This window comes from Symphalangus syndactylus, chromosome 2 (genome assembly GCF_028878055.3).
Source record: "Symphalangus syndactylus isolate Jambi chromosome 2, NHGRI_mSymSyn1-v2.1_pri, whole genome shotgun sequence".
NCBI lineage: Eukaryota > Metazoa > Chordata > Mammalia > Primates > Hylobatidae > Symphalangus > Symphalangus syndactylus.
In genome coordinates, this window is record NC_072424.2 from 5,263,896 (window position 1) to 5,291,003 (window position 27,108).

General features: G+C 63.1%; 2 protein-coding genes across 10 annotated transcripts in view; both read left to right on the plus strand.

Moving 5' to 3' along the window:
• Positions 1-4,444, plus strand: part of TUBGCP2 (tubulin gamma complex component 2) — a 29,308-nt gene extending 24,864 nt beyond the window's left edge. For 3 of the 7 annotated variants that reach the window (XM_063616392.1, XM_055244711.2, XM_055244735.2), the window contains 4 exons: positions 817-960; positions 1,730-1,849; positions 2,670-2,833; positions 4,183-4,444. In XM_063616392.1, coding sequence (XP_063472462.1) covers positions 817-960; positions 1,730-1,849; positions 2,670-2,833; positions 4,183-4,318 — 564 coding nt within the window. In that variant the 3' untranslated portion in view covers positions 4,319-4,444. The other 4 variants (XM_063616395.1, XM_055244721.2, XM_063616407.1 and 1 more) reach the window with 2 other exon arrangements.
• Positions 4,445-7,155: 2,711 nt separating this feature from the next.
• Positions 7,156-21,555, plus strand: ADAM8 (ADAM metallopeptidase domain 8). Of its 3 annotated transcripts, XM_055244751.2 has the most exons (23): positions 7,158-7,281; positions 8,452-8,555; positions 9,856-9,932; positions 10,060-10,138; positions 10,250-10,326; positions 10,646-10,835; positions 11,075-11,137; positions 11,227-11,295; positions 11,507-11,676; positions 11,850-11,931; positions 12,170-12,318; positions 12,419-12,596; positions 12,852-12,941; positions 13,071-13,260; positions 13,336-13,405; positions 13,646-13,799; positions 14,437-14,514; positions 14,875-14,959; positions 15,545-15,659; positions 16,303-16,489; positions 17,021-17,086; positions 20,179-20,256; positions 20,744-21,555. In XM_055244751.2, exons 1-23 carry the CDS (start codon positions 7,236-7,238, stop codon positions 20,819-20,821), a joined length of 2,475 nt encoding a protein of 824 aa, XP_055100726.2. In that variant the 5' UTR covers positions 7,158-7,235; the 3' UTR covers positions 20,822-21,555. The 3 variants fall into 3 exon arrangements, with proteins under 3 accessions (XP_063472266.1, XP_055100726.2, XP_055100735.1); XM_063616196.1 differs by lacking the exon at positions 14,437-14,514 and having other exon boundaries at positions 7,156-7,281; XM_055244760.2 differs by lacking the exons at positions 8,452-8,555; positions 14,437-14,514; positions 20,179-20,256 and having other exon boundaries at positions 7,167-7,281; positions 10,659-10,835.
• Positions 21,556-27,108: the final 5,553 nt, after the last annotated feature.

A 27,108-nucleotide genomic window follows, 5' to 3' on the forward strand; every position in this document is an offset into this window, starting at 1 on the left:
GGGAGAGCAGGGCGAGGGGAGAGGCAGGGAGAGGGGAGAGGGGAGAGGCAGGGAGAGGGGAGAGACGGAGTGCAAGAGAGGCAGGGCGAGGGGAGAGGGGAGAGGCGGGGCAAGGGGAGAGGCAGGGAGAGGGGAGAGCAGGGAGAGGGGAGAGCAGGGCGAGGGGAGAGGCAGGGAGAGGGGAGGGGCAGGGTGAGGGGAGGGGCAGGGCGAGGGGAGAGGGGAGAGGCAGGGAGAGGGGAGAGGCAGGGCGAGGGGAGAGGCAGGGAGAGGGGAGAGCAGGGCGAGGGGAGAGGCAGGGAGAGGGGAGAGGGGAGAGGCAGGGAGAGGGGAGAGACGGAGTGCAAGAGAGGCAGGGCGAGGGGAGAGGGGAGAGGCGGGGCAAGGGGAGAGGCAGGGTGAGGGGAGGGGCAGGGATCCCCCAGGGTGGGGCTTCACCCGCATTGCTGGCCACACACAGGACCCCTTGCTGCCTGCCGTCCTCTGGGGACTCTGAGCCGTCATTGCCCCCCAGGTTGTCCCTCCTACATTGCGCATCTGAAGCTGAGGGGCCTGAAGGCAGAATCTGTTAGTACCAAATTCCAGAAGCAGCCGCAGCCTCCCTTCCTGTCTTCTGCCTTAAGAACTGAAACCCCTTCGGGGTGTGCCCATCATTTTTTTAGTGATGTTTGGAAGTTTTCCCCTAAAAGCCCAAGGCCCATTTAAGAGGTAGAAGTGTGTAAACAGGAATGCGCAAAGCCAGAACTCAGCACATGCGCACGCAGGGCCCACCTCGGCCACGTCTTTCTGAGAAGGGGCTTGGCCTGTTCCCCGCAGGCCTCCAATATTGACGACGTCCTTGGCCACCACACGGGCTTCCTGGACACCTGCCTGAAGGACTGCATGCTCACCAACCCCGAGCTGCTTAAGGTCTTCTCCAAGCTCATGTCCGTGTGCGTCATGTTCACCAACTGCATGCAGGTGCGCGGGTGTGGGTAGCACCATCGGGTGGGCAGGCGTGGGTGGGCAGACCGTGTCCCGAGCGTGGCCGCACGCAGCTTGCTCGCCTTTTCCTGCCCTTGTGTTCGTGGAGGAGCCGCTGGGATCTGAGTGTTTCCAGAACTCCTGGTCTTCCTGGCCGGGTGGTTCCCTCCTGGAGCCCCTGCCCTGGCAGCGTGGGCAGGGCTGTGTTCCTCCCGAACCATCCCTCCGCCTCTGTGGTGCTAGTCTCTGTCCGGGGCCTTTGCTCACGGCCCTTGCGTGCTCTTTTCCTCAGCACTTGAGTTATTCGATTCCATTAAGGACCTGCAGGCACTAGTCACAAGCAGCTGCTGACTGGCGATGGTGCAGAACCTGAGCATCTAGTGGCAGAAGCAGGGGTCTGAGAATCAGGCTCTCCAGGCAGTGCCATGGGGAGGGTCCGGAGGAGGGCAAGTGGGGAGGTGGAGGAGGGCACGGGCACTGCGAGCCATTGCTGACACGTCAGAGCCACTTCGGGCTCCCAAATAGGGAAACACCAAAAAAAACCGTTCTCAGGAAAATCAGTTGGTCACCGTGGAAGGCAGACCCGGGAGTTCTGTCGGCAGAGATAAGTCATTTCCCCTGCAGCCTCAGAGATGCTCGTGTGTTCCTCCAGCCACAGGCTGCAACAGAGGTGCGGAGGGTGACGTACCTGCAGGACTTGTTTTTTCTGCAAAGCGTTGTGGTTTTAACTAAGACAAGCATTTCCTTGCGACTCTCCACCCCCTAGAAATTTACACAGAGCATGAAATTAGACGGCGAGCTGGGCGGGCAGACACTGGAGCACGGCGCCGTCCCGGGGCTGCCCGCAGGGGCTGAGGAGCGGGCCCGGAAGGAGCTCACCAGGAAGGTGCGTGGCCTCCAGGGTTGGCCAGAGAGAGACGCTTCCCCCTGGCTGGGGCGGCAGCCTGAGCGTCCTGACGCAGGGAGAACAAACCTCCCCTCTTTTGTTTCCATCTCCCTTCGGATTGAAGAAAAGACTTAAAATTAGCTTCCAAGCACAGCCTCTCACAACCTTCTCAGCTCTCTGGTCCCACTTCAGCCAGTCGGGCTCAAGGGAACCCCACAGATCTTCAGAGCGAGCGTTGTGCAGGGCGTCCGGGTGAGGGCGGGGCCACACCCGCTGTCCCTGCTGAGCGCGGTCCTGAGTTAGAACTGTCAGGCTCTCAGCAGGCACCAACAGGCCGCATGTCCTCGGAGGCACGGCCCTGCGTCACCAGCTCCGGGGTGGCGTGGTGGGGTGGGCAGTTCCGTGTTCACACGCTGGAGCTGGAGCTGGCAGAGAGGAGTTGGGTTTGGAAGCATGTGGGGGCCGCAGGTGAGGGACACAGAGGCGCCCCGACCTCCTTGCTGAGAAGCGGCTGGGAAAGCTTGTGCTTTGCTTGTAGATGTGACCCCAAAGGAGAAGGAGAGCTCGAGGCACAGCCCTGTGGGGTCTGAGCCTTGACCACCTCATCCCACGAGGCCTGGAGTGTTTCTCTGAGTGCTGTGTTCTCAGGAATGTTTTTTGACGTCCTTTTTACCTTGAATCCCCTGAAAACATCATGGAATCCATGTTTTCTATTTAAGAAAAGAGGAAGGGAAAAGACACCGGCTTGCTGGGAACAGTGGAGCCAGGAAGGCCTGCGGTGGGGGTGGGCATGGCAAACGCGCCCCGGCTTTCTTTCCAGCACCTGGCTGAGCACGCGGACGCTGCACAGCTGGTGTCCGGCTTCGAGGCCACCATCAACAAGTTTGACAAGAACTTCTCAGCCCACCTGCTGGACCTCCTGGCCCGGCTGAGTATCTATAGCACCAGTGACTGTGAGCACGGCATGGCCAGCGTCATCTCCAGGTGGGTGGGCGCCACCCCGGCTCAGCCCAGCACCTGCCCTAGCCCAGCCTAGCACCTGCCCCAGCCCAGCGCCTGCCCCGGCATCCAGGCCCCATCTCCCCTGCAGCCTCCCCTGGTCCCCCTGGTGTAGCCTCCTTCAGAAGGTGGGGCAGGTCTGTGTCCTGGTGCTCGTGCTGGTCGTGTGCCACTCCCTGAAGTCAGGCTAGCCCGGCTCTCCCTGGGGTGTGACATTCTGTACAACTGGGCTGCCCCTTTGGCACCCTGCGGCTGTGTGTCCTGTGGGGCTGGTCAGGCCTGGATCAGCTTCCCTCATGCTGCACTAACACCTAGCCTGGGGGAAAGGGCCAGGTGGCCAAGCTGCCAGCCTGGAAGGGGTGGTGCCCTTGGGGGTGCTGTCCTTGGGAAGGTGCCTATTTGTGCTTTTGGACCACCCTGTGCCCTGTGCCCCCCACAAATGTTCTGATTTTCTGAGCAGGGGTTTCTGAGGCCACCCTGCATTGAGAACCACTGCTTGGTTCTCCAAGTCCCTGACATCTCAGGCCCTGCTGGGGTGACAGGAGCCCCAACTTTCTGGGTCCAGGAGAGAAGAAACCTGTGTTTGTGCCTTTGAGCAGGACTGAACAGGACTGAAAACCTTCCTGTGGAAACGTTAGGGGTGTGCCTCACCTTCACCCTGCAGGGCCTCTTATGGTCTCTGTAGCTGAACACTTCCCCATGGCAGGAGCAGGGCTGCTCAGGACGCACCCGCAGAAGGGGTGTGCGCCCCAGCTCCACCGTCCTTCCACACCCCTGCTGCCCAGCATGTACCCGCAGAAGGGGTGTGCGCCCTAGCTGCACCGTCCTTCCACACCCCTGCTGCCCAGCATGCACCCGCAGAAGGGGTGTGCACCCTAGCTGCACCGTCCTTCCACACTCCTGCTGCCCAGCACGCACCCGCAGAAGTGTGCACCCCAGCTGCACCGTCCTTCCACACTCCTGCTGCCCAGCACGCACCCGCAGAAGTGTGCACCCCAGCTGCACCGTCCTTCCACACTCCTGCTGCCCAGCATGCACCCACAGAAGGGGTGTGCACCCCAGCTCCACCGTCCTTCCACACTCCTGCTGCCCAGCACGCACCCGCAGAAGGGGTGTGCGCCCTAGCTGCACCGTCCTTCCACACCCCTGCTGCCCAGCATGCACCCGCAGAAGGGGTGTGCACCCTAGCTGCACCGTCCTTCCACACTCCTGCTGCCCAGCATGCACCCGCAGAAGTGTGCACCCCAGCTGCACCGTCCATCCACACTCCTGCTGCCCAGCACGCACCCGCAGAAGGGGTGTGTGCGCCCCAGCTCCACTGTCCTTCCTCATAGGCTTGACTTCAATGGTTTCTACACGGAGCGCCTGGAGCGCCTGTCTGCAGAGAGGAGCCAGAAGGCCGCCCCCCAAGTGCCTGTCCTGCGGGGGCCCCCGGTTCCTGCACCCAGGGTCGCAGTCACTGCACAGTGAGCCCTGGCTGCAACAGGAAGGAAGGGTATGGGGTCAGCAGGGGCTGGTGCACATGGGTCCAGAATTTTCAAATCGAATGCTGTATGTTCTGTCTTTGCAGTTTAAATATAAAGCAGGAATGATCAACTCAGCTCATTTTGTTTCTCAAGGCGCTGGGTTTCGTTTTATAAAAGCTGCCCAGACAGGGTGGATGTCTCTCTGGATTCGCTAATCTGTTTGCTTTTTAAAATTACACTATCACCTTTTTGGGTGTTTTTGGCCTCAAAGTGGAAATACATGGTGTTTAAGCCAGGAGCAAGCAAAGATGTATGCGGGGTAAGATCCAGGCCTGGTGTCCACATCCTTCCAGGTGAGCTGGGGCCGGGCTCCCTGAGGTCTGTTGGAACCGGGACAAGCCTCTGGAAACGGTCAGGGAATTGCGGAAACCCACCGGGCATCGGGCGTCGGGTTTGCTTAGGCCCCAGAGGCAGCCCCGTTCCTTCTCCTGATGACTCACCCGACTCCACGCCCCTCCTGCTGCTGCTCCAACTGGTCCGGGGCTGGAGGCCACAGACAGGGCCCTCAGGCACCCTGGGAGCCCACACCTCCCCCTCCATGGGACGCACCCACTGAAGAGTGGTCGAGGGGCAGGCTCTGCTGCTGGCTGGAACCCCCACCCCGCCCTATCCGGTATCGCCTTGTTACGTAGAAGTTACTCAGCAGACTGACACCCTACCCAGTCCCCCTTGGGCGATCATCTGCCCTCTGTCTTCCCACCTCCAGGGCTACAGTGGGCAGCACAGCCATCCCCAGTGTGACAGGGTCCTGGGAGCCTCAGGGCTGCCCCAGCCAGGTTGGTCTGCTCTGGCTACATTCTGGCCAAGCTGCCCCTTCCTGCTGACCTGCATGTGTACTGTTGTCACCTTTAGCTCTCAGCACCTTGGCCCCCTTGGGCAGTGAGGAAGGGCCCTGGAGGCGAGGTTGGGAGGAAGGATAGCTAGAACAGGATCCTGTGGGGAAGGGTGTGGGCGGCTCTCACCCGGGGCTGCCTCGCTGAGAGCACCGCAGAGCGGGGGTGTGGGGGTGTCCAACTCTCCAGCCACAAACTGCTTCCTCCTCGTCTGCAGCCTGTGCAGGTCTGGCCTGTGAGTAAACACATTTATCAGCAACCCAAGTTGTCACAGTCTCAGTGTTGTGCAAATACCGGACCTGTGAGCAGAGAGGAGCCTGCTAGCTTTCCTGCCTGGCGCTGAGGCCCAGAAACCCCTGGTCTTGTGTCCTGGGCTCTGAGAAGCCCTGGGCCTTGAGAAGTGGGGTTTGCAGGTGGTGACAGGAGGAGGGGATGGAAGCCTCCAGGGCTGTGGGGTTCATGCTCCCAGACCCCCCCGGCCTGCTGGAGACGAGAGCTGTGTTCTGTGGGGTTGGGTGGGACTTCCTCAGCGTGGGAGGAGCCTGTTCTGGCCCGAGCTGGTCCTGTCTTTTTAAGAATAAATCCCTGGTAGCTCAGCATCGGCAGGGGCCTTGCTGTGCCTCTGATGTGACCAGCATGCCGCCTTTGCACTTTGCTGTTGAGTAACTTGCACCACGAGGTCAAGGAAGGGAAGGGTGATTGCTGGCTGGCCATTGTTCTATAGTAACAGGGTCACCTGCATGAGCTCAGGCACAGGCCAGCATCCCCAGCCCTACCTGGGCGCCTCTTGGCAGCCTGGGGGGCCTCGTCCTGTGCCACACAGGCAAGCAGACACACCCCCAGGCAGCAGAAGTCACCTGCAGCCCAGTGCCAGCTTCTGCTTTCTTGCTTTTCATGCCATTCACATTGGGGTAAGAATGGCTTTGAGACAAAATGTGACAGCATCACTCACGCCAGCTTAGATCCTCAGGGTTCCCTGTCCTCCCAGGATAACGTACGAGGCCCCGGCCTCTTCCTGCCACTGCCCCTTGATCTGTGTCCTCTGCCCCTAGGCCCGTGCAGGTCCTTGACTCGCCCTGCCCTGGGGCACTCTCTCCAGGCAGGACTCACTCCAGCCCCTTGCTGGCCCTGCCCTGCCTCTCCCCAGGGTCAGCTGAGCTGCCATTCCTGCCACCACCACTGTTCCCACCCCAGGAGGGAGGCCTGGCTGTGAAAGCCCCAGGGAGGGGTGCTGGGTGGACCGTCTGGGGAGCTGCGGTGTCAGCCTGAACCTGCACCCTCGAGGCTGAGGCCACCACAGGGAATGTAGCTACCAAGGGCAAGCACGCTTGGCCGCAGGCTTGGAGAAGCCGGAGCCAGGCCACAGTGGGCTGCTGCAGGCTTTGGTCCACGTTGGCCAGCGTCAGCTGCTGTCTGGGGATCTTAGGCTGGGGACGGCCCCTGCACCTGCCATCACCTGGGCTGGGACCCCCACCTAGGGCTCCCCCTCCCCACTTGGACAGCTGCAGGCCCATGCCTATCCCACTCCAGTGAGGCCTCAGCCTGGTGGACAGGGCGCGGGCTTGGGCGGGGGCGTTGGCAGAGTTTCCCACAGGGCTGAACCTATGCCCCCAAAGCCATGACTTGCCCCTGCCTGGGACTTTCTGTCCCCCAGGAATTCAGAGCCCCCCCTATCCTGAAACCGCCAGGCGGCCCTCACAAGTCCCTTCCCCTCCAGGACCTGCCTGGCGCCACCTCCTTCCAGACGCCGGGTCCGCCGAGAGGCCCCCTCTTGGGGCTCTGGCCGGACTTGGGACAGGCTGTGCCTCAGTTCCCTCACCTGTGCAAGGGAGGATGCAGGATTGTGGGGGGAGGGGAACGGGCCCCGCCCCCAGGTGCCGCGCGCCCCGCCCCTCCCACCGGCCGAGGGGCCCATTGGCTGCGGGGCGCCCGGGCGGGGCGCGCGGAAAAGAGCCTCTCGCCAGGAGCGCTGGAACCAGACCGTGTCCCGCGGGGCTCTCACCTCCGCCTCCGCGCCCCGACCCAGCCATGCGCGGCCTCGGGCTCTGGCTGCTGGGCGCGGTGACGCTGCCTGGTGAGTGGTTCCAGGGAGCCGTCCCGGGCGCGGCGCGGGGCAGGGTGGCTCTCCCCGCAGGACGAGACGCGGGCCCCGAGCTCCTGGCCTGCCTGCACCCTGCACCCTGGCCCGGCTTCGGGCTGGTCCCTGGGAGCGGGCCGTCAGGTGCACAGTGGTCTCTGGGTGGTGAGACCTGGGCCGGGAAGGCCGGGGAGGTCGGAGGGAACCTTCAAAGGTGAACTGTGAGAGGGAAGTCCCGCCTCTGAGCTTGTTAGTGGGGTGGGGGCCGGGCCAAGCAGGACGCTTCACCTGCTGCCCTGGGTTCCTGGGATTCACCTGTGGGGCTACCCACCCCCACTATTTAGCCAGGGAGGGAAGGGAGGGCAGAGGAGCTGAGGCCTGGAGTGCAGGGGTGTGGGCTGAGGGGACCCGTCTCCTGCCTGGGGGAGGACATGGGGTTGCTGACCCTGGATCCCACCCCTGCTCCTGGAGTGACTTGGGTGGGGTGTGCTGAGGAGCTTCAGGCTGGAGGCCGAGGTGCTTCCCACCAGTTTCCTGGGCATATGGGGGCTGGCTGCTCTCTCCCCTGCTGCCTCTCCAGGTTGGAGATGTCATGGAGACACGTCCACTATCGTGTTTAACGGGAGCAAAAGGTCCTGGGGTTGGTGGTCTCCGAAACCCTGCCCATTGCGTGCTAGGTCCCTGCCCTCTGCTCTCGGATACCAGCGAGTTTCCAGTTCTTGGGAGGTGAACAGCCTCAGGGAGGCCCTTCCTGCTCCCCAGTTAGATGCGATCAGATGATCAGAAGAATGGAGAAGGAGATGGAAACGGGCAGGTCGGCGGCCCGAGTCCTCCTCCCTGGGGGGAAGGTTCATCCTTGCCCTCGGGCCCCTCCAGAGATCTGAGACAGCCTGGAGGCCTGTGGAGTCGCTGGCACCCACAGGGTCTCTGAGCACTGTGTGTGGGTGCTGCAGGACACAGGCCCACCGGCCGGCCATGCCTGGGGGCGCTCCTGGGGTCTTTTAGGCACAGAACCCTCACTTGAGTCTTTGTCCCCGAGCTATCTGGTGAGTTCCCCAGGGGAGGGTCAAGCCCAGCAAGGGACAGAATCGGAGGGCCCAGGAGGCCTCTGGGAAGGAAACCCCCTGCCCCCCGGCCCCTCATGCCTGCTGACCCTCCCTCCCACAGTGATCGCCCCCAGCCGGCCCTGGGCCCGCGTGGAGCAGTATGAGGTGGTGGTGCCGCGGCGTCTGCCGGGACCCCGAGTCCGCCGAGCTCTGCCCTCCAGCTTGGTGAGTCTAAGCTGGCCTGGGGAGGGTCCCTGGCTGGCCCCTGAGCCTGTTTCTGTGAAAGGAGCTTTAGCTTATGGGAAGTGGTGAGAGGCCAGGTGAGCGTCTGGGGCTGCCCTGTACAGCTCTAGCCCCCTGGGGCCCATCTCCGTTCCTCCCTCCAGCGCTGCCTGGGGTCTCACGGCCTCCTCATTCCTTCAGGAACTCTATGGGCCCCTGGAAGGGAGCAGGGGCAGGTTGTGCTGGCCCCGGGCCCCTCCCCAGTTTCCCTTGGCAAGGCTGATAAGCCAAATTCCTCTTTGAGAAGTGACGCTGGCTCACCGCAGAGTTGACACACCTTCCTGTGTATGGGGGGGCCTGGCGGGGGTTTCCCGGGGCTAGGAACTGAGAACGGCCCCCCTCCCCGACTGGGGCTGCCCGAGGGTGATTCCTGAAACCTGAGTGGGTGGGTATGCACACATGTGCACTGCATGCATGTGTGTGCATGTTTCCAGGGAGGGCAGTACTGGCCCCAGCCCTGTCCTTACCTCAGCATCCAGGGAACCTAATACTGACCTGCCTGCTGCCCTGGGCTCATCCAGCCGGTGGCACAGCTAAGGCTGTCCCAGGGCTCAGCAGGCCAAGTCCCAGCCTGCATACGGGGGCTGGAGACGCAGTGGTTGAGGAGGAGGCTCTGCAGGCACCACCAGGTCCGGCGGCTGCTGGGAGGGACGGGTCCTGGAGGCAGGCAGCTGTCGCTGGAGGGGCCTGTGCGTGCTATCCCCGCCGCCCACCTCCTTTGCTGCCTGGCCCAGGCTGTGTCTCCCCAACCCTATGCTTTCTCGGGGAAGGGGCATTGTCGTTACCCATGCATGGTCAGATGGGGCAACTGAGGCCTGGGAGGACTGAGGAGCACTGTGTCCTTCCTGTCCACCCAAGTGCTGGGCTCCTCCGGTCGCCTTCAGCACAGCCCCGCCCCCTACCCTCCACCCTCCAACCCCCGCCCCCACCCTCCACCCTCCACCATCTAACCGCCACCCTCCAACCCCCACCCCCCGCCCCCACCCTCCGCCCTCCGCCCCCCACCCTCCATCCTCCACCTTCCACCCCCACCCTCCACCTTCCACCCACTACCCCCTGCCCCCTACCCTCCACCCTCCACCCTCTACCCTGCCTGAGGCTGTGGACCCTCCAGGATGGATCCTTGACCTGGGGCTGGAGGCCGGCACCCCTTCCCCCCAAGCTGAGCTTCTCTGGCCCCCAGGATGGAGGTGGGCACAGCCCGGGCAGGCTGCTCACCCGGGACCCTTCCCTCCTCGCTCAGGGCCTGCACCCAGAGAGGGTGAGCTATGTCCTTGGGGCCACAGGGCACAACTTCACCCTGCACCTGCGGAAGAACAGGTGAGTGGGTCTCGGGTCGGCCTCCCTGCCTGGGCCTGGCTCCAGCACACTGGTGTCCCCGGCGTCCAGCCTCTGGGCCAGCCTCTTCACCAAGGGGGCCGAGGCAGCCACAGCACTTCTTTTCCAGGGACCTGCTGGGCTCCGGCTACACGGAGACCTACACGGCTGCCAATGGCTCCGAGGTGACGGAGCAGCCTCGAGGGCAGGTACGGGTCAGGTGGAGCAGCTGGGCAGGCAGGTAGGGGCTGGGCGGCCCTCCCCGAGCCTGTGGGGCCGTGGGGGCACAGCCTGTGGACCCCTCTCCTGCTTCCCCGCAGGACCACTGCTTCTACCAGGGCCACGTGGAGGGGCACCCGGACTCAGCCGCCAGCCTCAGCACCTGTGCCGGCCTCAGGTGGGTGCGGCGGACGAACGCCAGGGCTCCCGCAGGTGGAGAGGAAGGCCTAAGCCTGGGGCGGGGCTGGGGAAGGGAGGCAGGGAGGGTGCCTCCTTCTCCCACTCAGGCCTTCACTGTCTTGCAGAGGGGTCTGCTCAGGGGACCCCAAGCCCAAGAGACTCACCCTCCTGTACCCTGGGGCCTGAAGTCACCTGCTGGGGGGCTGCTGGTGGCAGGGTAGGAGGAGCTGTAGGCAGCAAACCGGAGCCTCTGGTCCTTCAGGGCAGGACCAGGCCACTCTGAAGCCCACGGCACACCCGGCTCCCACTCCCCTCAGGGGTTTCTTCCAGGTGGGCTCAGACTTGCACCTGATCGAGCCCTTGGATGAAGGTGGCGAGGGCGGGCGGCACGCCGTGTACCAGGCCGAGCACCTGCTGCAGACGGCCGGGACCTGCGGGGTCAGCGACGACAGCCTGGGCAGCCTCCTGGGGCCCCGGACGGCAGCTGTCTTCAGGCCTCGGCCCGGGGTGAGCACCCTCGTCTCCCGTGTTTGGCTGGTCCTGCCGGTGTCCGCTTGCCTGGCCTGTGAGTCCTCCTGGCTCCCCATGCACTGGGTGCTGCCCATCGTCTGCAGCCTGGAGCAGGCCTGGCCACGCTCCCCCAGCACTGGACAGGGGCTGGACAGTGGCTCCAGGTCCCTGAGGGAGGGTCCAGGCCCTGGGGCTGGGAAGGCTGACTGGCTTCTTGTGGCTGTTCTGTTCCCCAGGGCTCTGTGCCATCCCGAGAGACCCGCTACGTGGAGCTGTATGTGGTCGTGGACAATGCAGAGGTGCGCTGGGGGCGGGGAAGGTGGGAGAGCAGCCGGCGGGGGGGCATGGGGGGTGTGTGGGCTCCAGCCTGAGGGTCTCGTGTCCCCAGTTCCAGATGCTGGGGAGCGAAGCAGCCGTGCGCCATCGGGTGCTGGAGGTGGTGAACCACGTGGACAAGGTGGGCAGCAGTCCTGGCTGCAGAGGTGCTGGAGCCCCTGGCGGGAGGTGGGGGGGTGTTGCCACGGGGTTCATTCCACCTGCTCCAGCTCTGCCTGGCACCTGTGCCTGGCCCCACCTCGCAGTGGGACAGGTGCATCCTCCGCCACCCACCCTCCCTGCTGCACCTTCCGCTACCCTGCCTGACCCCCAGGACTCCACCACCTCTCCAGCTATATCAGAAACTCAACTTCCGTGTGGTCCTGGTGGGCCTGGAGATTTGGAATAGTCAGGACAGGTTCCACGTCAGCCCCAACCCCAATGACACACTGGAGAACCTCCTGGCCTGGCAGGCGCGGCAACTGACACGGCGGCACCTGCATGACAATGTGCAGTTCATCACGTGAGCTGGCAGAGCGGGCAGGGTGGGGAGGGCTGGGGGGGAGGGTGGGCAGGGTGGGGAGGGCTGGGGAGGGAGGGCGGGCAGGGCTGGGGTGGAAGGGAGAGCAGGGCTGGGGTGGGAGGGAAGTGGGGAGGGAGCCACGTCCAGGGCATCTGTGTCACTCCCACTTCCAGGGGCGTCGACTTCACCGGGACCACCGTGGGGTTTGCCAGAGTGTCTGCCATGTGCTCCCACAGCTCAGGGGCTGTGAACCAGGTGAGGGGGCTCCTGCTCGGCTTTGCCAGGCCGAGGCCAGAGCTGGATAGGGGAGGGGAAGCCTGGGTCTAGGATTCTGGAGCGGGCCACCTCCCCTCAGGCCAGGTTTAATGCCTGATTTTATGTTTTAAGGTGGTGGTGGCGGGAAGCTGTGCCAAGTCCTGGGCCCTGGGGGGGTGAGGGTGGCAGGCGTGGGGAGTTGGCCACATGGTTCCTGAGAGCACAGACCCTCCTGCAGGACCACAGCAGGAACCCCGTGGGTGTGGCCTGCACCATGGCCCATGAGATGGGCCACAACCTGGGCATGGACCACGATGAGAACGTCCAGGGCTGCCGCTGCCGGGAACACTCCGAGGCCGGCCGCTGCATCATGGCAGGCAGCATTGGGTGAGGCGGCCAGGCCCTGCAGAGCCAGCGTATGCTGGAGGTGCGAGGTGGGTGGGGAAGGGGCTGGGCTGCCTCCCCCAGTGCTACCCCGTCTCCCCAGCTCCAGTTTCCCCAGGATGTTCAGTGACTGCAGCCAGGCCTACCTGGAGAGCTTTTTGGAGCGGCCGCAGTCAGCCTGCCTCGCCAACGCCCCTGACCTCAGCCACCTGGTGGGCGGCCCTGTGTGCGGGAACCTGTTTGTGGAGCGTGGGGAGCAGTGCGACTGCGGCCCCCCCGAGGTGCGTCCATGCCCCACACCTGCTCCCGTCAGCATGGGGTGCCACAACTTCTGTCCCTTCAGGTCAGGATGACCACTGCACAGCCACACGTGGAACTTGGGGCTCCATTGGTGTCCAAAGTGGTCACAGGGAGGGAGTGGCTGCAGGGCACCCCAGTGGTCGGGGGGCACCCCAGTGGTCGGGAGGCAGCCAGGTCCGCCCTGGAGCCTGGCCCGTCCCCAGTGCAGCCTGCCAAGGCCTTTGCCGTCGCCCCAGGACTGCCGGAACCGCTGCTGCAACTCCACCACCTGCCAGCTGGCTGAGGGGGCCCAGTGTGCACACGGTACCTGCTGCCAGGAGTGCAGGGTGAGTGTAGCCTCCCACCAGGGACCTCCAGAGCCCATGGCTGGCAGGTGGGAAGGGACCCTGGGGCGCCAGGGACCAGGCAGCTTGCGTGGACCTGTCCCCATGGTGAGCTGTTCTCTGCTGGGCCAGGTGAAGCCAGCTGGTGAGCCGTGCCGTCCCAAGAAGGATACGTGTGACCTCGAGGAGTTCTGTGACGGCCGGCACCCTGAGTGCCCCGAAGACGCCTTCCAGGAGAACGGCACGCCCTGCTTCGGGGGCTACTGCTACAACGGGACCTGCCCCACGCTGGCCCAGCAGTGCCAGGCCTTCTGGGGGCCAGGTGAAGTGGGCACAGAGCTGGCCCGGCAGGGTGGCTGCAGGCCTTGCCAGGGCTAACCTGCTCCTGGTCCTGCAGGTGGGCAAGCTGCCGAGGAGTCCTGCTTCTCCTACGACATCCTACCAGGCTGCAAGACCAGCCGGTACAGGTGAGCTTCTGAGACCAGATTCCCCTGGGCCCAGGACATGTGATGTTCCCACAGCAGGTCAGCCCCAGAAGGGCCTCCACAAAGGAGTTCTGCTCCCATGAGGGTCTGCCCTGGACCCGTGGACCCCAGGCTCAAGCGCACCGTGTTGTGGGAGGGGGGTGGGTCACTGTGGCCCCAGCCTACTGGGCCCCCCAGCATGTGCCTGGGCAAGCTGGCCCACGACTTGCCCTCCGTCCACAGGGCTGACATGTGTGGCGTTCTGCAGTGCAAGGGCGGGCAGCAGCCCCTGGGGCGTGGCACCTGCACCCTGAACTTCGTGTGCCATGCGCTCACCACAGAGGATGGCACTGCCTATGAACCAGTGCCCGAGGGCACCCAGTGCGGACCAGAGAAGGTGATTCATGCCCCTGGCTCAGAGGCCGTGCCACCCCCCAGGCATCCCGGGCATGTGCCCCACATGGGTGCAGATGCGTTTCTGAGCTTGGCAGCTGCTTGAGGCTGTGGGAACAGAGTTCTCTCTGCGCTTCTAGTAGAGACTGAAAGGTTGCCGGGGGGTGGGGAGAGACATGGTTCTCAGTTCATCTGATGGCCATCGCCGGCTGCCACATGCCCCAGGAGGGCCACTTCCCAGGGGCTCTGGGGGTAGGCAGCCGGCAGATGGGCTGAAGCACAGCCACCCTGGATGTGGTGACCACAGCCCACCCCCAGCTTACCCCGCAGTTTCAAGGGTCCCCCCAGCTTACCCTGCAGTTTCAAGGGTCCCCCCCAGCTTACCCCGCAGTTTCAAGGGTTCCCCCCAGCTTACCCCGCAGTTTCAAGGGTCCCCCCAGCCTACCCAGCAGTTTCAAGGGTCCCCGCCAGCTTACCCCGTGGTTTCAAGGGTCCCCCCCAGCTTACCCCGTGGTTTCAAGGGTCCCCGCCAGCTTACCCTGTGGTTCCAAGGGTCCCCGCCAGCTTACCCCGTGGTTTCAAGGGACACTGGCAGGGCAGGGGTCCAGAGTGGCTGCCTGAGAGACGCCTCCTACCCCCAGATTTGCTGGAAAGGATGTTGCCAGGACTTACACGTTTACAGATCCAGAAACTGCTCTGCCCAGTGCCACAACCACGGGGTATGTGTGGCCTCTTGGGACAGGGCCGCTGCACAGAGGCTGCCGCTCTGAGGGAGCCGGTGCCGCTCTGGACACAGGAGCCTGAGGCTGGGGGAGCCCAGCGTGTCCTGTCCGTGGGGGTCTCTGTGGAGCCCCTGTCGGCTGAGGCCCGGCTTGGGCGGCCTCCGTGGATGGAACCTGCGTGGTCACCGGGCAGTGGGCAGGGGCTACATGGAGAGGCCTCGCCGTCGGTGCACGTGGGTGGGGACCAAGGGGCCCTCCGGGGTGGGGCTGGCCCGGGGCCCTCATGCTGGAGGCACGGCCCCAACGGCACCTTGGGATCCACGCCAGGATTGGCCCTGAGCCCAGCCGTCCCCGCAGGTGTGCAACCACAAGCAGGAGTGCCACTGCCACGCGGGCTGGGCCCCACCCCACTGCGCGAAGCTGCTGATGGAGGTGCACGCAGGTAGGCCTCCCTGGCCAGCGCGGGTGGGGCTGAGGTCCAAGCTCAGAGGGCCCAAACAGAACCCAGGCAGAAGCCGCGGGCCCGGGAAGCTGGTGGTGTTCACGGTGCCAGTTTGCTACCACAGGTGTCGACACACAGGTGTGAGACAGGCAGAGCCTGTCTGCCCTCAGGCTGATGTGAGGAGGGGAGAGCCCTGTCCCAGAGGGAGGCAGTGGCCGAGGGCAGGGCACGGCGATGAGCTGAGACTCCAGTGTCCTCAGCCTGTGTCTTCCAGCCCCTCCTCGGCCCGGGGCCCTGAGGCCACCCAGCATTTCCTCCCTGGCGGCCACTGAGCACATGGTCGTCCAGAGCATCAGGCCTCAAAGGCACAGCCGTGCCCATAGCACTGTGGCCCAGGGCCACCCTGCCAAGCTCTCCAACCTGTCACTGGTGAGCTGGGAGTGCCGGTGTAAGGTACCGGGTCCTCCCTGAGGGGTCCACAGGGCACGGCCTGGGGGTGCTGAGAAAGGCTGTGTCTGGGAACCTCCCTGGCTCCTGCCTGAGGTCGCGGCCTGCCTGCCTGATGTGGGGCCGTGTGTCCCACAGCGTCCGGGAGCCTCCCCGTCTTCGTGGTGGTGGTTCTGGTGCTCCTGGCAGTTGTGCTGGTCACCCTGGCAGGCATCATCGTCTACCGCAAAGCCGGGAGCCGCATCCTGAGCAGGTGAGGGTGGCGGGGGCTGTGACGGAGGGTGGCGGGGGCTGTGACGGAGGGTGGCGGGGGCTGTGACGGAGGACGGTGAGTGCTTCCCATGCTCAGCTGCCGGAGGAAGGAGCACGGTGGACGGCACGGACACCCAGGCTCCTCTGTGCCCCGATGTCGTGACGCCCCCCAGCTTGGGCTGAGTTTGAAGGGCCTTCCTGGCTCCACTCGGTCGGTGCCACTCTGGACTCCGCCTTCCCCCGGGCATGGTTTTGGTGGCAGGTTGGGCTTGGAGCAAATCCAGAGAGGCCCGGTGCGGTTCCCCATATCCTGACCCAGCCCCGTGAGCACCCGCCAGTTTCTTGCTGAGCCCTGCTCTAGGGACCTGGACCCCCACACAGCAGGAGACCCCCACGCAGCAGGACACACTGGCCCTACAGCCTCCAAGCATCTCCTGCCCACCTGACTGGGGCCCCCAGGACATGGAGGGTATCCCTGCCTCTTCAGGGTCCGCCCCGTCTCCTGGTCCTGTCTGTCTCTCATGGCCGCGTCCTCTCACCCTGAAGCCTCTCGGGTCGGCTGGAGCTGAGAGGGACAGACTCAGGGTATGGTGCTGGAGCCCCATGGCCGGACACTGACCACGCGTCCTGTGCTTCCTCCCCAGGAACGTGGCTCCCAAGACCACCATGGGGCGTTCCAACCCCCTGTTCCACCAGGCTGCCAGCCGCATGCCGGCCAAGGGCGGGGCTCCGGCCCCATCCAGGGGCCCCCAAGAGCTGGTCCCCACCATCCACCCGGGCCAGCCCGCCGGACACCCGGCCTCGGTGGCTCTGAAGAGGCCGCCCCCTGCTGTAAGCACCACCCCTGCCAGGTTCATGAGGCTGAAAGCAGTGCCCAGCCCCCATCCTGCGACCCCAAGTGCAGCCCAAGGCCAGCAGAGCCCTTTCATTAAATTCACGCATGAGCCGGCGGTGGCCCCGAGCCCAGAGCAGCTGCCGTGGTCACCCTGCTGGGAACACCGAGGCTTTGGGAGTGAGCACTTCCCAGACCCTTTTGAGCCATGACAGAATCTGAGCTTGAACTTAAACTTGGGGCTCCGAGGCCAGGGAAGCTTCCTGGCCTCAACAGAGCCCATCTGAGGACAGTGTCGAGACGCAAATGCTCTCTGGCCCCCAGCTGGGGATCACACGGCTGAGGGGAGGAATGGGGTGGGGCCTCTCATCTGGGGTGGGGCCCTATGGGCCGCGCAGACCCCTCCAGCACACACAGGAGGCAGGAACCTCAGATCCTGGAGCTGGGGGTGCTGGAGGGGCACGGGGTGCTGGAGGGGCACGGGGTGCGGTCCCAGCTGTGACCCAGGCTCTCGGCCCTGTCTCTTCCAGCCTCCGGTCACTGTGTCCAGCCCACCCTTCCCAGTTCCTGTCTACACCCGGCAGGCACCAAAGCAGGTAAGCGGTGGTGATTGGGCAGACAAGCCGTCTGAGGGTGTCCAGGCCTTCCCGATGGGATTGGGGTCTGTGCACTGCACTGGGGGCCAGGGATCCCCAGGTGGCCCCCGCTATACACAGATGGCTGGTTAGCCCAGCCTTGTGAGGACATCAGAGCAAAAGGCAGGTCAGCAAGGCCACGGGAAGGCAGGAGCTCAGTTCTGCCCTGCGTTGGAGCTGGTTTGGGGGCCCTGGCTCCTTCTCCTTCCACTCAGACCGGCTCCACCCACCAAGCCCCTCCCAGAGCTGAAGCTGTGGCAGAGAAGAGGACTCCCTGGGGCCCTGCAGGACAGATGGCTGGCGGGGCTCAGGGCAGGGACACGTTCTGCCCTTCCCTTGGGTTTGGGGGCTTTGGGGGTTTCAAAAAGATCTCTGAAAACCCGAATCACTGGAGCCCTGGCATGCTGAGGGTTAACTCCCAGGCCTCTGTGTCCCCCCAGGGTTGGGGTCCTGTCCCTGCACCCTGGCTCCCACCTCTGGGCTAACCTTGGAGCCCTTTTTGGACCCCGTGGGGGCAGCTCATTGGCCTCAGCCCTGGGGAACCACTCTGGCGGTGGGTGGAGAAGGAACCTTGAGCTCCCTTCCTGGGGCCACTGACTCAGCTGGACATTGTGAGCAGCCTCTGTCCTCAGAGAGGGCAGGACGGTGGTGGGCAGGCTGGGGCTGGGGAGGGCAGGACGGTGGTGGGCAGGCTGGGGCTGGGGAGGGCAGGACGGTGGTGGGCAGGCTGGGCCTGGGGAGGTGCCTGTGTGAAGAGGTCCCATGGTGCATCTCCGGGGACCCCTCCACAGAGGTTCCTGGTCAGCCCTAGGACTAGGACTGGGCTGTGCAGGGAAGACCTGGGGCAGGAGAGCCCCTGCCCTCTGGGTAGAGGCTTTTTTTGTTAACATTAACAAATTTTAGACTTACAGAAAAGTTGCAAAAATAGCCTAGAGAATCCTGCATGCCCTTCGCCCGGCCTGCTCCCATGTGGCCAGAGTGTGGGCGCACAGCTGAGGCGCCACGTATGGCCACGGTGTGGATGTGCAGCCGAGGTGCCACGTATGGCCACGGTGTGGGTGCACAGCCGAGGTGCCACATCACCGGTGCAACCCAGTCAGTACCACCCGCTCCCTCTGGATGCCCTTCTCCGGCCATGGTCCCCCCAGTCACTCAGCCCCCGGCCCCTCTGCCTTGCCTCAGCTTGCACTTTGGAAGTGTGGCCAGCAGTGTTTTCAGAGTCCCTCAGCCTGGGTTTGTCCCATCTTTCCTCGTGTGGATGAGCGCCGTGCACTGCTGGCGGGGGCAGCACTGGACACATCCTTCCCGGGGCACAGCCCAGGCCTGGCGCACATGCAGCTTTGGTCATGGGTGATGTTGACACAGTGCCTAGCTGGAGCAGCGTCCACAGATTTTCCCTTAGAAAGCCCCATCTTCTTTTTATAGTTAGCAGATGCCTTGGGGAGATACCTTGAGACTCTTTGAACCTTAAGCTTGGACCCACTGGTTTTGGCATCCATTGGTGAATATTGGCAGCAACAGTTGTTCTGTGCTGTTTGCCTAATAGTGATTTTCTCTCTCTCTTTTTTTTTGAGATGGAGTCTTGCTCTGTCGCCCAGGCTGGAGTGCAGTGGCGCAATCTCAGCTTACTGCAAGCTCCGCCTCTCAGGTTCACGCCATTCTCCTGCCTCAGCCTCCCAATGTAGCTGAGACCACAGGCGCCCGCCACCACACCTGGCTAAATTTTTGTATTTTTTTTTTGTAGAGACAGGGTTTCACTGTGTTAGCCAAGATGGTCTTGATCTCTTGACCTCGTAATCTGCCCGCCTTGGCCTCCCAAAGTGCTGGGATTACAGACGTGAGCCACCGCGCCTGGTCCTAATAGTGATTGTCTATTTCTCTCTTTCCTTTTTAAGTTTTTATTTGAACTAACTTCAGACTTGTACATGAGTTGCAGAAATAGTCCTAGAAGGGGTCTGGACAGGCAAAACGGGCCTGGAGGGGGCAGAGAGGTTTCTGGCCAAGGAAGTGATGGTCACCAGGCATGGCGGTAGATGGGGCAGAGGCTGCAGCAGGAACAGGCGTGGCGGTAGATGGGGCAGAGGCTGCAGCAGGAACAGGCGTGGCGGTAGATGGGGCAGAGGCTGCAGCAGGAACAGCAGGAGCCGGGCATGGCAGTAGATGGGGCAAAGGCTGCGGCAGGACTGTGCAGGAGGGAAGTCACGCACTCTTCACTCTCACGGGCCTCCCCTGGCTGCTCAGTAGCGTCCTTTGGAAGCTGCTGAAAACTGCAAATGCTCAGCCCACCCAGGCTCTGTGTGACACAGCCAGGAGTGAGCTCCACGGCTCTGTGTGGTAGACATCTAGCCTCCCTACCCTGGGAAAGCTGAAATGCAAAGAAACAGGTGTTTTAGTAGCTAATTATTGGCCTTTGAGCTTCCAAAACCCCACATTCCATCAGTTTATAGAGCTCTTCAGGCCGGGCGCAGTGGCTCATGCCTGTAATCCCAGCACTTTGGGAGGCTGGAGCGGGAGGATCACTTGAGCCCAGGAGTTCAAGACCAGCCTGGGCAACATAGGGAGACCCTGTCTCTACAAAAAATAAAAAACTAGCTGGGTGTGGTGGCTCGTGCCTGTTGTCCCAGCTACTCAGGAGGCTGAGGCAGGAGGATCACTTGAACCCAGGAAGAGGAAGCTGCAATGAGCCAACATCATGCCACTGCACTCCAGCTTGGGCGACAGAGGGAGACCCTGACTCAAAAAAAAAGAAAAGGAAAAAAGCTCTTCGAGGGTAATATGGGGGTTGGTTAGGGGATGTGGAAGGTGTGGCCGGAGCTGGACTGGGCAGGTGGGCCTAGGATGGCATTCTGCCACTGATGGGCTTTATTCTGTGGGCAGTGGCAGCCAGGAGGGTTTTTCTGTAGCAAGCTCAGTGGGGGCGGAGCCTGCAGGCCCCCTGGGGGTCAGAGCAAGTCCTGTGGGGAGCTTCGTTCCAGGTCCAGGGAAGGTGATGTCCAGGCTAGGGCCGGGACTGCCTGGGGGACCCACGTCAGCTGTGTCTGTTTCCCTCCCAGGTCATCAAGCCGACGTTCGCGCCCCCAGTGCCCCCAGTCAAACCGGGGGCTGGTGCGGCCAACCCTGGTCCAGCTGAGGTGAGGCCCCAGCACACACCAGTCGGAGTCCACTGTGCAACGGACAGCACAGCCTCCCCACGGGGCTGATGGTGCCACGGCCTCCCCACCAGGCTGACGGTGGCACTGCCCTGGAGGGCGGGGTTTTTTTCTGATTATCTGTGGATAAACTTGGGTGACTGTTTGAAAGAAAAGGGAAAGGCATTGGCAGTTGGGTATACTGTGGCATCTGTGCTGTGATCAAGGGACTTCTCAGCAGACGCTGACCCCGGCTGTCAGTGGTGCCTGACTTTCCCCCAGCAACCGCAGGGAGGAGAGTCTGTCCTCTGTCAGCCATATATACTGCTACTGCCACACGTGCCATTGTGTGGATGAGCCGCGTTGTTGGTGGATGAACCAAGAATCCACATTTTAAGAAATGTTAAAGGATGTAAAATTTAGTTGTACCCTTTATATGCCTTTTACAGCAGGTAGTTTTTCAACATCAGTTATCTTTTCCTCCTCCCAGGGTGCTGTTGGCCCAAAAGTTGCCCTGAAGCCCCCCATCCAGAGGAAGCAAGGGGCCGGAGCTCCCACAGCACCCTAGGGGGGTACCTGTGCCTGTGTGGAAATTTGGAGAAGTTGCAGCGGAGAAGCCATGCCTTCCAGCATTCCAGGGTCCAGCTAGCACCGCTCAGCCCTGGACCCTGACTTTACAGGCTCAGCTGCTGTTGTGACCTCAGGAATGCCTCTACCTGAGAGGCGCCTGCTGTCCATGCCCTCAGCCACTTCCTTCTCCCCGCCTTGGCCACGCGTAGCCCCAGCTGTCTGCAGGCACAAGGCTGGGATGAGCTGTGTGCCTGTGGGTGCATGTGTGTGTACGTGTCTCCAGGTGGCCACTGGTCTCCCCCATGTTCAGGAGGCCACATACACAGCCCCTCCCGGCCACACCTGCCCCTGCTCTGGGGCCTGCTGAGCCGGCTGCCCTGGGCACCCGGTTCCAGGCAGTGCAGACGTGGGGCATCCCCAGAAAGACTCCATCCCAGGACCAGGTTCCCCTGCGTGCTCTTCGAGAGGGTGTCAGTGAGCGGACTGCACCCCAGGCTCCCGACTCCAGGTCCCCTGATCTTGCAGCTTGTTTCCCATGGGATTCAAGCGGGACAGCCCCCCAGCTTTGTGTGTGTTTAAGCTTAGGAACCGCCTTTATGGAAAGGGTTACGTGGGAGAGTCAGCTGTCTTGTCTGGTTTTCTTGAGACCTCAGATGTGTATTCAGCAGGGCTGAAAGCTTTTATTCTTTAATAATGAGAAATGTATATTTTACTAATAAATTATTGACCGAGTTCTGTAGATTCTTGTTAGATCAACGGGGAAGGGTGGCGGGTTTCAGTTCACGAGATACAAGGGTCGGCGCTTGGTAAAATGCAGACTGCGAATAGATGAGGTCAAGCCACCTTCCTTTCTCCCTGGATTTCTCAGGCCCTCCCCAGCATAACTGCAGTCCCGCCCCTCCCGCGGGCAGACGGTCCGATCCAGGAACCCACGCCCAAGGCCCCAAGGCGACTCGCCACCGCCACCCCCGCCCCGCCCCGCCCCGCCCCGCCCCGCCCCGCCCCGCCCCGCCCCGTCTCGCCCCGCCCCGTCTCGCCCCGCCCCGTCTCCCGGCAACGGCCCCGCCGTTGCCCCGCCCATTCCGTCTCGTTTCCCGGCAACGGCCCCGCCTCTTCCGGCCCCATCCCCCTGTCCGGGCCACGGCCCCGCACGCCCCCTGCCATGACGGGCTCGCCCCCGGCCCTGCGCGGCCTCCACGCCTGGCTGGACGCGCTCCCGCTCAGCCACCCACGCGCTGCCTGGCCCGGGACCTCAGCGACCGCGGTGGGCGCGTGAGCGAAGTCGTGGAGTCCGAGGGGCCCCCGCGGCCGGGGCCTGCGCCCTCGGCCCAAGAGAAGCGGCGAATGGCCCGCGGCGCCCCTCCCGGCTGCTCGCTGACCCCCGCCAGAGTCTGGGGCTGCGAACCCCGCTTCGCCTTTGCTGCATCCGACTCAGCCTTTAAGATCTGCAGTGTCGGACTCCAGTGTCCGACCACAGGGCAGGGCTCACGGCCCACACGCACCGCAGTACCCAGCCCGATGCGCACGTTCCCTGTGGGCACCTCCTGGGAGCGTCCCCGTGGTGCCAGGCTGGCGCGCTGGCCTCTGAGGAGGTGGCTTCTGCTCTAGGCACCTGGGCAGCAACTCTGAGTGGGCGCCCACGGGGCGGAGGCTGTTAGACGCATCTGGTGCTGCACCGAGGAGGCCTGACATTGGCCATCTGCGTCCCCGGGGCCAAGCCCCCACACCCATGGGTGCTGCCTCCGGGTGGCTCCTCCGAGGCAGAGCCCTGAGCTGATAGCGCCCATTCGTCTCGCAGGCCTGCCACGCCCCCAGCTCCTTTCAGCACGAAGAATGAGAGCGTTCCTGAGGGGACAGGCCACTGCACTTGCAGAGGGTGGGTTCCTGTCTCTCAAGCCCTCCAACCGCCCATACCTCCCTCCCTCCCGGTCTCCCCAGCCTCGGCCGCCCACCCCATTTCCTTGACAGTTGGATTTAAGGCTGGTGTTTGCCTTGTAGTGGGGACCCAGCTGCCGGGCGCCAGAGCACCCAGACCCCGGAGTCCAGCAGCTACTGGAGAACAAGGCGCAGGCGCTGTCCCTTCCGCAGGAGACAGGGTGCAGGCGACCTGGCACCCTTGTTGCCTGGACACCCTGTGGCTGAAGGACTGGGAAACAGGGCCTGTGCCAAGCCTTGCAGAGAGGGCATGGCCTTCGTTTTCTCCAGCCCTCCCCAAAATGCAGACATTTGCTGAGTACCTGTGGGCATCAGCTCTTATCACCTTGGGGTGCTGGCTGGCAAGTCTGCCTGGCTGCCCTCCAGCCACAGCCGAGCCCCTTCTCCCATCCCCAAATGCACAGAAAACAGCCAGAGAGCCAGGGTCCTGGGCAGCACCTGCCCAGCCCAAGACTCCACCTGAGCACTTAGATATGCAGTGCACACCTGGCTCTCTGCACACACCTGGTTCTCAACAGACACCTGGCTCAGTGCACACGCAGCTCTGCAGTGTACATCTGGCTCTCTGCACACCTGGTTCTCGGTGCACACCTGGCTCTCCGTGCACACCTGGTTCTCAGCGCACACCCGGCTCTGTGGTGTAAACCAGGCTTGACAGTCTCTGTGGGCCCAGGCCTGGCTCTGCAGGTGCACATCTGGCTCTTTCACCAGGGGTCTCCAGTTTTCCTGCATGCAGGAAGCCCCTCGCCATACCTGCCTCCCCCAGCTCCAGCCATCAGGACCCTTAAGGGATGCTGGACGGGAGCCCTGGCCCCACATAGACATTCACTCCAGGCCTGCTGGGCAGTGCACGGCCGCATCCGGAAGAATCCCTCTCACCCCAGGCACCTGCCTCAGGCACAGTGGCGATAGGTCTGCTGACTGCCTCCTAAACCTTCCTATACTGGAAGCACAGACCCAGCCAGTCTCCAGCAGCAAACAGCGTGATTTCCACCGGGGAAAAGCTGAGCTGCCTCAAACGACGTTTCCCAGGTGAAGTCCAGGAGTGACGGCCACATATGGGCAGAGCTAGGTGGCAAGGGGCAGGCCTGTGCTCAGCAGACTCAGCCGGACCAGGGCCCCCATGTGGACCCAACGCCACTCGCCGGTCATTCCAACAGTGTCCCTGCTCAGAGCAAACTCCAAAGGGCAGGGTGGCCTCGGCCTGCACGTGAGGAGCACGGTCCAGGGTGCTGGGCCCCTGCAAGAGGACACAGGAGGTGCCTGCTCTTCATGGCCCAGGCCACTCGCTGCCCCTGCTGGGGAGTCTCTGCTGACTCCTCCAGTGCATCCATCTGACCCCATGCTGTGCAACAACTAAGCCAGGGCACTCCGTGGAGTCGCCTTAAACTGCCGCTTGAGCTGCTTTCCCTCTGGGCGTCATAATGCGGCTGTGATTCACGCTGCCACACGTGGACCATGGAGGCCGTGGCCGGGAAGCCAGCAGCTTCACTTCCTGCCACCACTTCCTCTCTGCCAGGCTGCGGTCAGTCTGAAGCCACAAAATGACGTCACTTTCCTGCTTTCTCCAGAAAACAGCTCATCCAGATCTAGGCACCGCTCAGGAGCTGTGATGTCGACATCATTTCCGAGAGCCCCTTGACCCCGAGGCCCCTTGGGCACAGCCTGCACACCTGCCCCACACACTGTCCTGCGTCCTGGGCCCCTGTCTTGAGGTTCTGCCCTCCCCGGTGCCCTTGGGCCAAGGGCTTGGTCCCCTGCGGGGTCTCAGGAAGGAACTTCAGGGCCACAAACCTCAGGAGGGTTTCAAAGCCGCCTCCAGAGGCGAGGCGAAGGCAGCTGAAAGCAGCCGCTTCCTCCCTGAGCCAGAAGGCAAGGCCCCCTCCCCCTGCACGGCCGGCTGCTGCACGGCCCTGCAGGGCGACTGAGGCACAGCCCTCTCCATCCAGTGTCCCTGCAGCGCATAGGCTGAGAGGGTGGCTTCCCAAAGACTGGCCTGGTCAGGTGTGGTCAGCTACCCGGGGCCGCCTGTTCCCAGAGCCCTTCTCGAAGCCAGGCCAGGGCTGCCTCTAGGAAGGGGCCATTCCCAGGGGAGCAGCCCCTCAGTGCCACAGTGGGCTGGGGAGGGCCACGGCAGGTACCAGCCCCCAGGGTCCGCCGCTTCCCCGCTGTCCCGGGGACTCTCGGTCCTGGCTCAGGAGTCCGGGCCATGCTGGGTCATGAACGTGGCAGGCTGCGAGCGGTGCTCCTGGAATCAGGAGCTGGAGACTCAGGTTTTCCTGAGTCACTGCAGTGACCCCTCAGAGACAGGGCTCCCACAGCACAGATTTCAGCAGGCCCTGCAGCTGGGGCTGGGCAGGAAGTGCTGGGGAAGGGCCTGGCCGAGAAGCCCGAGAGCCAACCCAGGCCCAGGCAGCTTCCGTCAGGAGCTGTGGCAGCGCCAGACCCTGCCCTGCCACCCCGGGTGGTGACAGCACAGGCCACCGCTCAGCTCCAGGTGCCCCCACACGCTCATGCACACACAAACAGGGCTGCCTGCCACTTGCGAGGAACCTGCTCTCTCCAGGGACTCAGAAGCAGGCGCCAGGCCAGAGACACCAGAGCCAGAAAGGCAGGTATCAGGAGCCAGAAAGGCAGGTATCAGGAGCCAGCGGGTGCTTGGTGCCCGGAGGCCACACCCCAGACACCCACAGGCAGGGCTGGCTCACCCGCCGGAAGACAGGCCCCGGAGGCCCTCTGCAGGGTCCCCAAGATGACCAGGGCCCTGGCGGCGTGAGGTTGGTGGAGGGTGTTGAAGCCAGGAACCCTGTTGATGGAGTGTGGACCCCATCCTGGCTGGAGGAGACGTTGTCAGGGTGGGGCTGGCCCTTGGGAGGCACCACAACCCCTGTGCATGGTACCCAACTGGGGAGAAGCCACCAGGCAATGCTGGAGTGGGAGCCAGGACCTCAGCGCCAGGTCCCTGCAGCGTCTGCCGTGCCCACCCCAGAGGGTGCTAAATCCTGGCCCCTCCCAGCTCTGGGTGTGTGGTGGGGAGGAGCTGCTTCTCTCCCTCCTCACCCGGCCTTGCCCTCGGCCAGCAAAGACCCCAGAGGAGAATGAGACCCGTGGGAGCTCCCTGGGCTCAGGGGTTCTGAGCGCCCGTGCTGGGACCTTGGACGGCCAAGATGCCGCTTGACTTCTACGTCCTGTCCTCCGGCGCCCGCCTGCACCTGGTCCTCTCCCTGCCCACGCGGCCAGCTAGAAAGCGCGCGCCCTCCAGTGGGAAGGAGAGCAAGGAGTAAAATGTCCTGCCAGGGAGTGGGGAGTGTCAGGAAATTAGGAGGAACTGTCGGGGCTGCGGCACAGGCCCCAGGGCAGAGGAGGGGCGGGGGGAGCCGTGAGAGGCCCGGAGGGAGCAGGGGAGGTGGAGAGGAGCTTTCCCAGGTGGAGCTGGCAGGAAGAGTCCCAGGCCTCCCGGAAGGAGCGCATTTTAGAATTCCAGGACTCGGGAGGAACCCGCAGGATGAGGGCTCCCCTTGGGGGCGGCCAGCACGTTTCTCAGCGGGAAGGTGGATTGGGTGCCCCTCACATCACCTGGCGTTTATTTTTGCATGTGTGAAATATAACAACAATTTTAAGGGGAAAACACCCTAGGGTGCACAAAAGTTGTAAAAATGGGAACAGATGGTCCGAAACTCACTGCTGAATGATGTGCTGTCATGAAATTTACTTCAAAAACCCACCACACAAAGTACGATCTTGGGTAGATGAAGGAGAAAAAAAGTAAAAATGAATTTAAAAATCTCTTAAAGCTTCTGTTTTTTGTTTTTTATTTTTGAGACAGATCTGGCTCTGTTGCCCAGGCTGGAGAGCAGCTCATTGCAGCTGGAGCCATTCTCCCATCTCAGCCTCCGGAGCAGCTGGGGCCACCGGCACGTGCCACCACGCCCAGCTAATTTTTGTATTTTAGTAGAGACGGGGTTTCACCATATTGGCCAGGCTGCTCTCAAACTCCTGACCTCAGGTGATTCGCCCACCTTAGCCTCCCAAAGTGTTGGGATTACAGGCGTCAGCCACTGCGCCTTGCGTAATTCTTTTCATTTTTTGTAGCAATGGCGTCTCACTGTGTTGCCCAGGCTGGTCTTGAACTTCTGGGCTCAAGCGATCCTCCTGCTTCTGCCTCCCACAGTGCTGGGATTACAGGTGTGAGCCACAGTGCCTGGCCAGCTTCTTTAGATCAAGCTGTAAAATAACTTCAAATAGTAAATTAGCAGAGCAGACACAACTGACTGAAATTATTAGCAATGAAAGCACAAAGGAGTAAGCAGGGCAGAGGCCACCCTGAGCACGTCTGGACGAGGAGCTCGC